Source organism: Morone saxatilis, unplaced genomic scaffold (genome assembly GCF_004916995.1).
Source record: "Morone saxatilis isolate NCDOM2014 unplaced genomic scaffold, NCSU_SB_2.0 Contig10, whole genome shotgun sequence".
NCBI lineage: Eukaryota > Metazoa > Chordata > Actinopteri > Moronidae > Morone > Morone saxatilis.
The window spans coordinates 9,268,282-9,284,615 of record NW_023339652.1 but is presented as its reverse complement, the minus strand read 5'-3'; the positions used below and the strand labels follow the sequence as shown (position 1 = coordinate 9,284,615).

The window sequence follows — 16,334 nt, the reverse complement described above, 5'->3', positions numbered from 1 at the left end:
CACACACACATACACACACTTTCTGGGCAACCCACCACCTTGATCTTCTGGTTGTTCCATTTTATACCTTCTGGCTTTACTCCACCACTTTTAGCATCTAGTGAGTCTTGCCATGGGCCTCTTTCTTTGTTACAATCTCAACAAATATATTTTAATATTTCCAGTTGGATTCTCACTCCTTTCAGAAAAAAAAACCCATAGGGCTAATGAGTGATGGAAAAAAGATGGAAAATGAGAATGAGAAAAGAATGGAGACATGCTGTGTACAGGATGTTTGCTATAACGTCAGCACAAATGAATGAATGAACATGTGAGCACAAATCAAGGTCTGATTCAGATGAAGAAACTAGTGTACCAGTTTAGAGTGATGGCAGTTTAGTCAAGTACTGTATAGTTTTAAAGGTATTTGTACCTTTATACTTCTACTCCACCACATATATCGGATTATTGGAGTTACTTAACATTTTGCTTCGTACTAACAACTAAAACATTCTGATCTTACCAAGTAATTGGAAGTCAACTAGTTTTATGAATTTTATAGAATAAGGTGCCATTTTTGTTGATTCTAAATTAGTGATCCCTTATTTTGTCTTTTTTGAAGATTATCTCTCGATTGTTTTGTGAAAAAGACTTTTACGACTTATTAAACCTTTAAATGCAGGACTTTTACCTGTAATGGAGTATCTTCACACTGTGGTAATTCGACTTTTACTTAAGTAAAAAACCTGAGTACTTCTTCCACCCCTGCCAGTTTACTAGCCCAATATGTAAAACATAGCAGGGGCAGTAAATGAGGATTTGTGTTTACTATAACTTCCATTCCTTCACTAAAATAAAAATGCAAGTGGAATGAAAATAAAGTACAGACATGAATGAATGAATGATGAAATGTGCAGTAAAAGGCTGGTGAGTGAGGTTTGTGGTTGTTGTTTGTTACCTTTGACCACCTAAAGCCGGCTGTGGTGAACTCATGCATTGGAATGTGAGAGAGCTGCATACAAAAAGAGCAGAGAGGGAGAGAAATAGAAGATAGATAGAAGAAAGAAAACATAGGAAAGGGAAGGGGATAGTGACAGTGAGGAAGGAGAAAAAGCGACACAAAATGAGGGCAAGAGAGAAAATGAGAGAAATAAAAGAGAGGGTCAGAAAGAGCGCAGAAGAGGGGGAAAAGCAAAGGTGGACATGGGAAGGGAAAGACGCAGAAATCAAAAGAGTGTAAGGACGAACAATACGGTACAAACAAAATGTTATTAGGAGGAGAAAAGAGAAGGGGAGATAAGATTAAAAAGAACAAATAGGCAGGGAGGAAAAGCAGAGATAAGGAGAGTAGAAAGAGAAAAGTTGTAAAAATGCTCAAGTGAAAAGATAAACTGTACAACAGAGAGAGAAAGCAAATGCTAAACACATGAAAGAGAGAGATAACTGGATAAAAGAGTGCAGACAGAGTGCAAAATACTGAGCAGTCAGAAACACAGGCAGCGTTTAATATGCAATTCAGACAAGACAGCAAGGATAGCGGAGGAGAGGAGAGGAGAGGAGAGGAGTAACATATCGGACAGATACGAGTATAATAAGGATTGAGAGGAGTAAAGGAAGGGAGGAGAAGAGAGGGGAGGACGGTAAAGGAGAGAGAAGGATAGAAAAGGAAAGGAGAGCAGTGGAGAGATGAGAGGAGTAAAGCAGGGGACAGATGACTGTAAAACAAGGAAAGAGAGAAAGACCTTTGGCCAACATCAGAGATGTAGAGATTGAAGGATGGAGGGATGCAGGGAGGGGTGAGGAGTGACGAGGCCCAGCTGGAAAAGAAGGAGCTGGAGGAGAAGGAGTACAGCAACCCCTTCAGTCTTCTGAATGTGTGTGTGTGTGTGTATGTATGTGTGTTTGTGTGTGCAACAACTATATTTTAAGAGGACGGAAGAAAGAAGGAGGTGCACTGAGTTCAAGAATTAAAATTGTCTGGTTAATAAAAGACGGAAAGCTGGAGAAGAGAATGTCTGTCTTTAGTTTGGTTTCTGAAGAGACAGAGGGAATGTGTCATACTGTTGACTCATTTCTCTATGCGCACACACACACACACACACACACCTTTTTCGGAGATCACACATACAGTAGTGACTCACGTCTAGCAGAAAAGGTTTAGTATATTTTCATGTGGTCTTGTTCAACTATCCATAGGACAGCCTCTTTCTCTTACACACACACACACACGGGTCGTCAATATACGGATTCATGCTAAAGGTGTGTGTGTGTGTGTGTCTACTAATAAGTAGTCAGGATGTGTGTGTGTGTGTGTGTGTGTGTGTGTGTGTGTGTGTGTGTAAATTGCCTGGTTTGGCTGCATTTGCATGTGTGTGTGTGTGTGTGCCAACGCTATAATAAGCTATGTCTGTGCCTTTGAACAGGCCGTCCTCATTAAGGGAGGAAATTGTCTCTCCCTCTGTCATCATTTTATAAATCATTATGTGAAAGGTTAATTGCAGTGACGCAGTTGTAAAACGGGAACACAAAAATATTTATTTACAATTTACCCGTGTATATAGAGACCCGTTTCCAGTTAGAAAACCAAAGTCGCGTCCATCTGGCTCCAGCTGAATGCAATGTTGTGCTGTGTCGGTGCACTGTTTAAATAGCAGTTAGCACTTCTTTCCGCCATGTTTGTGTGTCTGTGTGTGTTGGGAGGAATATGTGTATGTATGTTGTGTACTACCATGCTGTCTGTGAGGACAGCGTGCACACATGTGCGTGTGTTTCTGTGCTGAAAGGCTGAGTTAGTGTTGTTGATGTTGGGTGAGGACTGCATTGAGTGTTTGGCTGCCATCTCCACTCGTTCACCACACGCTGACGTTTTCTACTCCTTCCTCCTTCACTGAAGCATTTTAACACGAGGACGCTCTCCAGCACCCTGTCCTGGTCTAAATGGTCTCAGTTCTGTCTAATTAAAGATGTCACTTGTAGTATTTTGAAGCATTTCAATATATCGCTACCAAATTAAATGTGATAGTTTGGCACAATTTCTGTAAACAGATTAAACCAGAGTAAACTTCAGGAGGATAAACATGTTGGATGGGAATTTTTCCATCTTTCCTTTACTTGTTCCAATCTTTGCTATTGTGAAAACCCAAAGCCTTAGGCCTGTTTGCTCTGGTAGAGGACCCAAATGTACTCTGCAACTATGTCTTATGACAGTTACTACTGTATCAGGAACTAAACTCAGGAATTAAACTAGGAATTTGTGACTCATCGTGTTGTTCTTTGCAGGTCCTGTGGATGTAATGAAATGATGCAAACCAGACCTGCAGAGGTGGAAAAGGAGACTGTAAACTCAGAATGATTGTCTCCAATGCAGTGTTTTCCATGGTAATTTATTTCTCCTTTAGTAGGCTACATGAAACAAATAGCAAATAAAGTTTTGCTTATCTTGTTCTCTCTTTGTTCGTCCGTTCACACAGTCTTGCTCATTCTAATACTATTAGTATTTGATACTATTTGCAACGTGTGTCTTACCTATGTGAGTTAAGCTGTAGACAAATTGTAGCAGCCATAAGGTTTGTGTGTCAGCTCTACAAAGTCTGCCCCGAAAGTTCCTGGGTCATCAGAAAGCACTACCCCCTGAGCAGGGACTATTTAGGCCAAGGAACTAAATTTAGACACTTGCTCCTCCAGTCTAAATGCAGGTTAGGTTCCTGGGTTCCTGAAATGGTTCCCGAAATGGTTCCTGTGCCGCCAGTGGAAACTGGCTATACGAGACTGTCCTCCCAAGAAAAATGAGAGAATTTCAGCAAATGTCCTTCAGTGATGGAGGAAGTCTAGAGCTACAAATTCCGCAAAGGAAAAGGTCAGGCTGGATGGATATGTTAACGAAACCTTGGGAGAGCTAATTTCCTGATTTTTCTTTAAACCATGACCGCAGTTGTGTTCCAACCTTAACCGTTGTTATTACTATTATTATAGGTCCCCTTAACAAATTACTTATTTTAACCCAAACCATGATCTCTCTCCAAGTCATTTTTGTGTCTAAAGCTAACCAAACCTACGTTTTTTTTTTTATCATAAAACTTTCTTTTTTTCCCAACAGTGATAAACTGTATAAATTACATCTTTTACACATTTAATATTAAGAATTTGTAGAGCTATATATGTGCAATGTGCAAAAAATGTGAGACTATGGTTTACAGATGAAGTGAAAATGCTCCACAAGGCATCTCTAGTAATAGTGTTTATTGAAGTGTTACATATTCTATGTACACATATTCTGTATGTGCTTGTCAAATATCCACATCCCGAACACTATTTCTTTTGGGTTGCATCATTACATGGAAGGGAAAAGCCAAGCTTTCGTGTGCATCATTTTAAACATGTTTTCCTGTAGTACTTAGCATCTTTGAAACTTCAGGATCTTGACTATGCTGAAATAAAGTTCTGTGAGTTTGAACGGTACAGGAGCTGAAGAAGATAAATGTGTTTTGTAAGCCTTGTTATATCTTAGCTAAGAGAGCGTTTGCCTCTGTCTGTCCATCATTTTCTTACATCCATCTGCTTGTCTTTGCTCGCAGTCTGTCTTTCTTCTATTACATCTGCCTATCTGGAACTTATTCTGCTGTGGCACCCATTAACATTAACCATGGATGAGGGTGTCAGCAGGAAAACGTGTGTTTGCATGCCTGTCTTTATGTGTCTGTCCAGACGCAGCCTGGTAAGTAAAGGCCAGAGAGGACGGCCAACATTTAGAGGCAGTAATAACAATGGAGTCCAGCCGTTTTGCCAACAGCTACAGCGGGCCATGTTTTCTCAGGGCAGTTTTCATCCTTGCAGCCTACGCTGTTTTTTCCCACTTGTCAAAACCCATCCAGGCTCTGAGGAACATTTCCCATCTCTATGGCCTCGTTAAGTCACTGGTACCCAGGGGAATGACACACACACTCCCACTAGTCTGAGGTTGACACCACTAAACCCTTCCCCTCTGAGCCTCCCTTAACACCGCTATGAGCTTTCCTGCTGTCTCAATATAGATAAAAGAGATTACAAATTGGAGCGGTTGCCTCGCGCTACATTTAAGAAAAAGCTGTTTGTGTGTTGCCGGCTGAAGCGGACAAAATACAAGCTGTTCTTTAAATAGGGATGTATTTACCTCTCCTCCAAATGAGGAGTAACTGGGCAAACACACACACAGAACCACACCTGAATGAGCTAAGTTGGCACAGGGCATGTGTGTTGCTGCTGCCATTAGCCACTTTTGGCACAGCAATGTTTAGCCATGTCAGAAAGAGTTTTTATGTTGCTCTAAAGATGTTTGTCTGTGTGTGTTTCCTTGTGCGTCTTTCCAAATATCCCGCAAAGACCGAAAAATGAAGGAGATCCTCAGAGGTGAAGACATTTGTGTAAATAAATAACTGATAGGGGTTGAGTGTAAGGAAAGGTTCGGATAACACATTTTCTGGTTGGGAGTTAGGGTTGCAGTAACACACTTTTGCTAATATGAGAGACAGTACCTGTTTCTCGGAGTGTGTGCGTGCCTGCTCCTCCTGGGCGAGCACCACCTCCCTCTCCGCTGTGATCTGAACGCTTTCCCTCAGCGCCTCCTCCAGCTCCTCAATGCGCTCCTCCTTCTCACGGAGGGTGTCCTACAGAGAGAGTATGCAATGTAAAGAGAGTGCAAACTGTTGCGGTGCTGAGACGATCCGTTGATGAATCAAGCATTTATTGAGGAAAAACACATGCTAGCAGCTCTGTGAGGCTAAATGCTAATGTTAACATGCTCTCAGTAACAATGTTGACATGCTTATGTTTGGCATGGTCACCATCAAGTATCATTTGTTAATTACCACTTAACAAGTTAATACAATTCAAGAGAACATGAAAGTCTAAATTTTGTGCCCATCCATTTAAAAGTTGTGGAGACAAATTTACCCAAAACCACAAATGCTTCATAGTGGCGCAAGAGGAAACATCAGGGGATCACCAAAGTCAGTAAGCGTCATCCTGTGGTGACCATGAGTGTCTGTACCAAATGTACCAACTATTTCCAATAGTTCCGGACCAAAATGTGGCTACTGTGGCTAAAATGCCAGACGTCTGATGGTTCCAGCATCTCAAATATCAGGATTTGTTTGCTTTTTATCATCGCAAGTTGGTTATTTTTGGGCTGTTAGTTAGATAAAACAAGCTATTTAGGTCTGGCACCATTAGACCAAACATAATGCAGCCCCAGATACTAATATATTGTCAAGAAATGGTTTAATAGGCTCAAAATATATATATTTCAGGAGGGCGTTTAATTTGTGTACACTAGCCAGAAAATCAATTGTCGTACAACACTTTCCTTGATCCGACATCCTTCTTATGTGACTGTGTATTACTAAATCACACCAGTTTCCCGTAATAGCAACTTTTTGTGTCACATCCTGCTTAACATGTCCCTACAGTGAAAACCTTGGCCGTTCGCTGCTCCCAGCAACTAGAATAAGCTGCCAAAGACTCGTGAATTAGACAATCTGATCTCCATCTGCCTCTGAGGACTCTCAGGAACTCCCAATCGCACATGAAACTGTTTTCTAAGTAAAATCACAACATGAACCTCCCCCCTAAATTCCCCATAAAGAGCCATTTGTCCTCTTTCCAGGCAACCGACTTTCCTGGTTAAATTAGAGCTGAATGAATAACTGATGGAGACAGTGTGGGAGGGAGAGGATGAGACATTACAGTGGCCATGAACAAACCTCCAGGACATCTCCAACACATGTGCTGTAAATATGAATCCAGGTCCACATCCAATATTACTTGGTGTCTAACTATGCAGACTGAGATGGACTTTAATTGAATTAAATCCTCTTATTGTATTGAATTAAATTTACGATCTGAATTATACTTACATTCCATTTGCAGTCTTCAGCTGGTTAAACTATGCAGAATGGCTTACAATTGACACACACACACACTAGCTATGGTTGTAACCACTGCGGTCTCACAAGTCTGAGTGACTCACATAGCTATCAGCTCATCTCCTAACCACACTCATACACATAAATGACAACTTCCAAACTCCTTAAACCAAGGATCAATCATAGCTAGAGGGAGCATACGCTTATTTGCACAAACAGACACGCACACACACACACACACACACACACAAACACAGAGGAGTGTTTTCATCTGCCTCTAATCAGAGAGACCGCGGAGGTTAACGATTACTGGAAAAGGAAAAGGGAGGAGGATGGACGAGGAAATAAAGTAAAGAAGGAGAAGAAGTCAGGGAAAGTTGAAGGGAAATTAGGGTTGAAAAGGAAATTAAAAGGTAGAGATGAAGAGGTGAAAGAAAACGAGAAATCTGAAGAAAACCACCCCACACGTGGCTGTTCATCTTGTGGTCACTTGACACCCCAGCAGACAATTAGGAGATGCTCTCACACCACAGGAAGCACTTTAAAACCCACAACATTCACTACATAGTTTAGTGTGTGGGTCCCTCGAGTCTCGTCTAATCACCTCTCCTCCTCACCTCCTTTCTCCGCTTCACTTCTCTGACCATTTTCCTCCTCTCCATCTTCCATCTACACTCCCTGTCAATCACCCTCTTCACTTACCCTGTCTCACACAGTCCCCAAGCGAGAGCTGGATCGTGTGTGTGTGTGTGTGTGTGTGTGTGTGTGTGTGTGTGACAGCGAGTGTGTTTGACATTGCCTCAGGCTGCTCCCTGTCACAATTGTCACGTTATGATGAAGCATTGTTGTGATAGCAGACAGTATTCAAGGTAGGACATAGAGAAGGAGAAAAACTTTTTCTGTCTCACCCCCACCCTCCTTTAACTCCCTCCTCCTCTTCCTCCCTCCATACCTTTATCTGCTGGGAGCTTTCGTTCAGGTTGTCCTCTCGCTTCTTGGCGTCCTCCATCAGCTGGGCGTTTCTGCTCTTTTCCAGCTGCTCCTTGTGTTTCAGGTTGGCCACCTTCTTCGTCTGGTCCTTCATCTGCCTGCACACACGCAACATCAAAGTCAGTGCATCACCTACGAACAGTATCTCTAGACTCCCTAGAGACAATCTCACTCTCAGTAATTCTGTGTTTCAATACAGAGCTTACTAATATCATATCACCTCTGAACAGATGACATTCAAACAGGTGTTTCTCTTATTTAAAGGGGATTGTTTCCCTATTTTTTGTGACAAATTAGATCTAGTATGTCTATAAAACACACTGGTAATAGCAATAATTTAAATAATAATAGTAATAATTTTTCCAGTCTTTTGGTTTCACTGCTCCTCTCCAGCCCTGATTGAAGAAGTCTGTTTGGAGTTCACAAAGTTAAGCATTGTGATATTCATGGATACGTTGTTAGTAGTAGTTATATGGCTCTGGTCATGGAGGCGGTCAGGATAATTGCACACTGAGCTACAATGATTTTACTGCATCACTAGCATTTGGACCACATACATTTAATATTAGAAAGATGGTTGAAAAACTATATTACAGCATTCATGTTTACATACATTATGAAAACAAGAAACACAACATGACGTCTAAACCTCTAAGTGTATGTCTCTAAAAGGTTCAGCCGTTTCAATGCCCAACATAAAAACAGTCCTCTTACAGTAAGAGCTTCGAGGAAATGGACAAATGGGCCTCTATTCATTTAGCCACTTAGATTTTTCCCCCAAAAATACACAAACAAGTGGTGGCCTCTCTAGGATGCTGACCATATAAGTTCAACATTCCCAGTTAAAATCCGGCCAGGGACCTTTGCTGCATGTCATTCCTCCTCTGTTTCTTATTCTGCTCAAATAAAGGCCGAAAAACCACAACAACCAAACTGAATGGACCTGCACTCACAATTCTGGCAGGTCGCACAAATGCAAATGATATTTCAGATACAGAGTCGAACCATCTCTCACCAAATGTTATTGCCATTAAGATGATACTGCAAGACAATCTGATTAGCTATTCTGTGCAACATAAAGCTGTAATGAAATCCCTTAGGGCCAATATAACGTAAAGATCAGTAAAGGAATTCAATAAAAACGACTGGATGACATTTGAGATTTCTACATAGTGGAGAGGTCTTTTCACGGAGGGATTACTGGGTGTCGGGAAGCAGAGTCTAAATAATAAGCAGGGGAATGAAGGAGAGAGAGAGAGAGAGAGCGAGAGTAAAAGAGGGAGAAACAGAGATTCCTCATAGGAGATGGAGAAAGGGTTTAATCCCTGTTTAAGCTGTCTGGAAGCCACTGTGGCTCTGTCACAGACCTATCAGCTATCACACCAGCTTGACTTGATCAGGCCCTTTCATACCTTTCATACACACACACACACACACACACACACACAGAGGTGGACTAACCCAAGCTAATGCCAGTAACTTCCACTGAATCATGACACAGATGAAAGATAAGTCAAACACAGAGGATAAATGTGTAAGCATGCACGTGTAGGCAGATAGCCAACAAAGACACTGGTAAGACAAAACTGCTGACTAATGTGTTATCAGACTCAATAAAAGTCATTCTTCTCGCTCTGTGTTAGTCTGCAAGTCTTTTGTATGCTTGCATTTTTTTAAAATATGTGTACAATCTGTCTGCCTGCGCCGTGCAAATGTTTATTCATGTGTGCGCATTCCTGTTAGCATAACTTTTTACAGGCTCGTACAGTAGATAAATCCATTTTCTTTGCTTCCACTGCTGCAGCTGCCAGTAAAAGAACTGACCTGCAGTGATGGGAAATCTGCAGCAAACTCTGTCTCAGCATGTGCACTTAAGGGAAATCCTCTTTAAGAGCCATACACTGTATATTTTGTTTCCTAAGGTGTAAACAGGTTCCAATCATCACATGACCTTTGAACTTTGTCTGTGCACCACAAAGCTCTAAGCATAAATCCATGCATTTGCAATGTTACAATCTCACAGTGTGCTGTTTCACTTGTTTCATTTACGCTGCTTTACTCCTTCGAGTGCAATCTTCTGTCTGAATTGGTAAGGGTCCAAAGTTTATTTGTTTACATCTAGAGTGATATACATATTCTAATGTCTAAATATTTCATAACACCTCCTCTCTTTCATCTTTCCTGTCCATCTAGGCCATAAACTACCTGCTAAACTAACCTAAAGTAATGGGAGTAATCCATCAAATGGCTTTTACATCAGTATCACTGCCAGAAAAGTTGAGAAATGATATTGGCAGAGGATGGTAACATAAAATCCTCTATGTGTTTGCTAAAAGGTCCAGGGGGCCCAATTCCAAACCGTCCAGAGAAATTTGGGAAGCTGGAAGAAAACTTGAAATGCGACGACGGGGGCCAGAACTTCTCTGCAGCACATGGCCGTTCAAAGCTCACCGAATAATAATGAGTGTGTTAAGCTGCATGTGCACACGTGTGGTTTTGACTTATTATTTGAAGTATTGTTTTTGTGTGCATTTTAAAGACCTACACGTACCATAATTATCACATCCAAATTAGGTTCAAATGTTAAACAGGAAAGCAGATGAAGTAAGCGTGGAGTCAGATGCATAATGGTGTTTTTTTTTTTTTTGTTTCCTTTGTTCCGTCCTGATTTCAGTTTGCACCCTGAATGTGGGATAATTTGAATATTTGGGATCAATTTTGCGCTCTACGCCCTGTGTGAGTGTGTAACAGGTCATAAACAGGCAGGAATGTTCCTATTGGAGGATTTCCAGGAAGCTCCAACCATCTGGTTAGCTCTCTGAGGTTTCCCCCCTTCATGCTACATTTACTGTACGTATGCGAGTGCATGTGGAATAGACTTTTAGTTTGCAATGTTTCCTATTGACTCAACACTCAGTTCCCACTTACACTCCCTCTCTTTCCTCTTCTGCTAATGCTAAACACTTGTTTTGTTCAAACCTCACGTGTTTGCCTGTATCACTTCTTGCACGTCATACCATTTGCATAGGTAACCATCGCGCATTTGCATCCGACCACAGTGAGTTCCTCCTCCTCTCTCCTCTCATTGGAATTTTCTTGCTCACCAAAACCAACACTTTCCCTCCAGTTATTTCCCTCCCTTCTTTTTTGCATGTTTCCTTATAATTATTCGAATAAAAAGCAATCATTTATTTGCAACATACCAATGCACGAGGACAAATTTACTTCACCTCGCCATTCCCCGTTCCTTTCTGTCTCCATACTCAACCACCTCTCCAAATGCAACATTACTCTTTCCTTTGGATGAAATATTCTCAGCAGACCATGGACAATTTCTTCTTTCCTTTCCTCTCCCCGGTTCCTTCCACTCCCTCTTTTGTCACTTCCATCTCCTGTGCTTTACTTTCCCTTTGACTCACAAACTTTTTGGTTTGCCGAATGTGTTTTTCATCTTCTCTCTCTCTCCATCATCTGCATATGAATCTAATTTATCATGACCTTAATCATCTGTGATACTGAGGTGTGTTTTTAATGAAATGCTAATGAAAAGGAAATGAATTAAAACATTCTTATTGTGCACTATGACATTATTACTCATCAGTATAATTTCATCTTTTGTCATTATATGCCAGTTACATCTCTTCTGAAAACATCTTAAATTCTCCCATTGATGTTACTGTTATGTTACATTCAAGTTCGAGTTTTTCCATATGAGTATCGCATATCAATGTCTTATCAAAGCTATAAAAGACCTATTCAAACCAAAGAGGCTATGTTTATTGTGTATAATTACATCAAATAGGACATATTCTACATATTTCCTCATCTTGATCTCCTACTACCTGGATGTCTTTAAAAACATTTTGATGTAGACTTTAATTTGAAACAAAGGCTGATCCTGACCTCTGACCTCTCTATATGAAAGACAGGAGACAGGAGAATTTCACTATGGGGTATGATAACATATCACATTAATATTAATTCTATATTATTATACAACTGAGATGTTATGACATAGGTTTCCCTCTCTATCCTGACTAACAAACTATTTGCGACATGAATACAGTTTCTCAAAAGTTGCAGTTGCAAATCTGCACGTTTAATTAAACACTTTCATTACACTCGTTGCTTTAAGGAGCAGAAGTTGCTCGGTGAACTCGATGGCTCGGCTCAGAGGAGGCAAAGGGCCATTTGAAGCTGTTTTAATATGTAAAATACTTCCTTCACTCTCCCTCTGAAATCCCTTTCAACATCTGCTGCAAAACCGCTGGAGGAGGCGGAATCACAGGAGAGTTGACTTTACCCACAACGCTGTAAACACTACATACAAATGTAAAACCACGTCTGCACACACACGCACACACACACGATCATACACTTATTGACACACGGTGTGAGTTCACATGAAGGAACAAATTTACCAAAACCACTCTGATAATGGGGGACACGCACACACGCACATAGTCGGTGCTGTCAACTTTTCCAAACACAACCTGCTTTGTATTAGAGTCCCTCAATTGGACCACACACACATATTTAAAGCGCGCACACACACACACAGTTCTGCATGCAACTGCACGTAACATAACAACATGAGTCCATTTTCAGACATTTGCACAGAAATACACACACACGCAAACATGGCGGCACATACAGTAAACATATGCTAACGTAAACACACACTAATATACTCGCTGACAGCGCTTTGAACTTCCTAAATTCTGCAAAACCTCAAAAATACCCAAATGTACTGACCACACACACACACACACACACACACACACACACACTCTCATACATACAAACATCTATACAAACATAGAATAGCCTTCATTAATACTTAAAATTGTTAAAAGCTAGTGAACATTGCTGACAACTAGCTGTAAAATGAAAACACACACACACACACACACACACAATCTCATAAACTTCACTAAACCTCAAAGTCTCCAAACTAAAATTTTTAACCTCCCTCATTAGCATGCTGCTGATATTCAGGGAGCCACATTAAGGTAATATTAATATTACATTTGGAGTCCTGTATAAATATTTGATCAGAAATGCTCGGGGGCCTCATGTATGTTTACTGCACATAGTTCACCCAACATTAACATCAAGGATTTCCTTTTAACCATTTGGAATTCAGTATTTCCTTTGAAAATACAGGAAGTATTGGTTTGGTTTACTGAGCCCATAAAAACTATAAAACATTAAAAAGAAAGAAAAAATCATCAAAAACATAATAGTTTAGTTTTGCAAACTGACGGCGCGGAAGAAAAACCTACAGTACAAGGAGGACATTTTGGAGGAATAAAGAAAGAAAGAAATGTTGTTTGTAGAATGAATGTAGGAAATCCCTCAAGCAGAAAAGCAAATTTGTGAGGTAAATAAGGAAGGAAGGCAGCTCAGACTCTTGTGTACGTGTGCAAACTTCCACAGTGTGGGTTACTGGAAACTAGCTTTTATTTTTGTATACAACAACAGACAGAATGAAATGTCTTTTGTCATAGCATCTGTCCATATGAAAATAAACCACATTTATGGCATATATCCCCTGTTTCAGAAGTAACCAGCTAAAGGGGAAATGTTTAGATAGTAGTAACAGAGTAAGCATGTGACAGAGAGCTGGAGTTGATCTTGGCAGTGTCTTTGTTTAACATGGAGAACAACAAAGTCTCAGAATTAAACGCTGCTCTTCAGACTCATATTATTTTTTTGGTCTGAACTCTAGATTAGTCAACAGCACAAAAATATTATTATGTCTCAGTACTTTTAGCTAATCACTGAATGCAGTTAAATACAGTGGTTCTGGATCTTAACAGGTCAAAACACATACATGGCATTTTTTTTCTTTCTTTCTTTTCTTAGTTTCATAAGGCTGCAGTAATTATTTTCATTCATAATTAATCTGTTAATATTGTTTGGTCTAACATCAGACAATAACGACAGTGCTCACTATAATAAAAAAATAATAGCTTTTTAGTTCTATTTATTCGTATCATTTGTTTTATTTGACCAATTGACTACTCTTCACAGCACTCGTGTTGACGCAGCACTACAGTACGATGCCCACATTTGGACCTCTGTTTTATAACAGCATGTTCCCTACAAACTGACCCTGAACATAACTCATGTCACAATGTAGGAAAAAATACTGTACATTTTTTTTGTCTGTACATTTTGTGCATAGATTTTTTTCCTTATTTGTAATAATTATGCTAATGGTCATTTATGTATTTTATTGCCTTTTACAAAAAACTGCAAAAGCAAAGTGTTACCAATTTAACTAAATATTGATTTTTTTATTTATTTAATTTTTAATAAGAACTAAAGAAAAATTATGTAAAGGAATAGGTTGATTTTGCATTCTGTGTCTTTGGGATCAAAAAAGAGGAAGTGAAGCAACAAAACACAAGCATTGAAAGAATAAAACTACAAAGCAAAACATACTAAGGTAAGAAAGCATAATTTAAAGAAAGCCGCCACTGTAAGCTGCACTGTAGATCTGTCTATTTTCTGAATACTCTAATACAAAACTGTAAACAAAAAGCATGTTTTTCATTTTCCCTCGGTACTGGGAATAGTGTATGTGTATGCAGGTATTTTAATTAGATAACTCCCAGAAGTCATCTCCACTGTAGTGTTGTCACCTATTAGCTGGCAAAGTCCTTCTTACATGTGTGTTTGTGTGTGGAAAACAGAAAAAAAACAATGTGCATGGTGTGTATGTGTGTGTGTGTGTGTGTGTGTGTGTGCTTGTTGTCACCCATTAGCTGACAAATCCCTGCACCACCTCAATGCTCAGAGTCATACGGGACCTCAAAGGGATCACACACACACAAACACCTACACACACACACACACACACACACACATACACAGAAACAATACAATTCATTTTTAAGCTACGGAAACCTTGATGTTAGACATTTGGCAGTGGATGAGGAGTTACTCAGCTCAAGATCAAAACAACCAGAAAAAAAGACAAGACTGGGAAAAAAACACAAAAAAAGGACAGAAGAAGAAAAAGAAGTCTTCTGTTGTCTACCAGACAGCAATGCAATGCTAACTTTTTCTTTTGTTTCTTTCCCCCCCTCTAGAGTTGAATCACAAAACACCAGAACAACAGCGATGAAAAAGCTGACAAGACAGCAGGGGGAACAGTGGCTCTGGAAGTTGAAAATGAAAGAAAGAGCATAGAAGGAGCTGGCACCGTGGAGACCTTTACGGCAGAGCAGAGCGTACAAAACACTCAGACCACCAGATTTATGCAGGAAACAGAAGGGATAAGTGGTTATTATGTGGTCGATCACAATGTGTAGGTCAGAGAAATTTCAATATGACTTTGATATGTCTGTTAGAAAAGACCAAATTCAGACTTTGGGTTTTGCATGCTGAAATCTCATTACGGAGTCACCTCCTGAGTGCAGAGAGAGATATTTAAAAGTCAAAAAAAGAAGAAAAAGATGAAAGTTTTTTCATCTCGAGATATGGACGATGCTTTATGGTGGCACACTTAAAGGAATAGTTTAACATATTCACTCTCTTGACGAGAGTAAGAGGATGTCTACAGCCGGCAGTCAGTTAGCTTAGTATAAAAAAATCTGCCTAGCAGTACTTTTAAAGCTCAGAAATTAACACCATATATCTTGTTTGTTTAATCCAAAAAAGAGTTTTTAACGGGTGGTTATTTTCTGGACTATTTCTAGAGTCTGCTGATCTCCTGTCATCCTCATGGTTGCGACAACAGGACATAGCATGTTAATCAATGAGCTTTCGAGGTGCTGGTAGGTTCCTTTCTCATGCATTTGGACAGATTCTGTTTCCAATCTTCATGCTAGCCTAAGCTCCTCGTTAGAACATTTATCATCCATACAGATATGAGATTGGGCCATTCAATCTTTCTTCTAACTTCTCAGCAAGACAGCAAAAAACAATTGTCCTGAACTACTCTAGGTTGAACTATTCCTTTCAACCCACACCATAACTTAACTGTCCATTTGCAAAGTTCATGGCCATTTTGGGACGTCACAGACCACAAAAGGTTGTGAAACCTTAGTTGAACATTTACAATAGTGTCTAAACTGTTTAACAAAAGTAGTGACAGGAACAAAATGTGAAGCGATTTCTCTTTAAGAGCCACAAGGCCACAACGAAACCCAACAGAAGTTAGAAGAATTCTGAGCAAAAGTTCACTGCTGTCCAAGTAAATGATGGCGATGCTTGAAAAATCTTTCCTGTTTGCTGTGGTAGCCTGAAATTTGAACTTAGTGCTAGTATCATGACAAGACTAGCAGGGTGCTATAATGGAGGGTGCAAGAAAGAAACAATAATGTTTCCTCTTCAAAGAGGCACTGATGTGGCAGAGAAAGAGAGCAGTCTGAAAGTCAAGGTGTCTCCTTCAAAGACAGACAGACATGATGAGAATGATTAAAAACAGAGTTTATGACAGAGTGAAGGAGATGA

At 40.0% G+C, this 16,334-nt stretch overlaps 1 protein-coding gene across 1 annotated transcript in view; it reads right to left on the bottom strand.

Moving 5' to 3' along the window:
- Window positions 1-16,334, bottom strand: part of LOC118337106 (ELKS/Rab6-interacting/CAST family member 1-like) — a gene marked incomplete at its 5' end in the record, with an annotated part of 101,901 nt that overhangs the window by 49,018 nt on the left and 36,549 nt on the right. Inside the window, 2 exon segments of the mRNA XM_035673973.1 lie at window positions 5,490-5,621; window positions 7,831-7,966. Coding sequence (XP_035529866.1) covers window positions 5,490-5,621; window positions 7,831-7,966 — 268 coding nt within the window.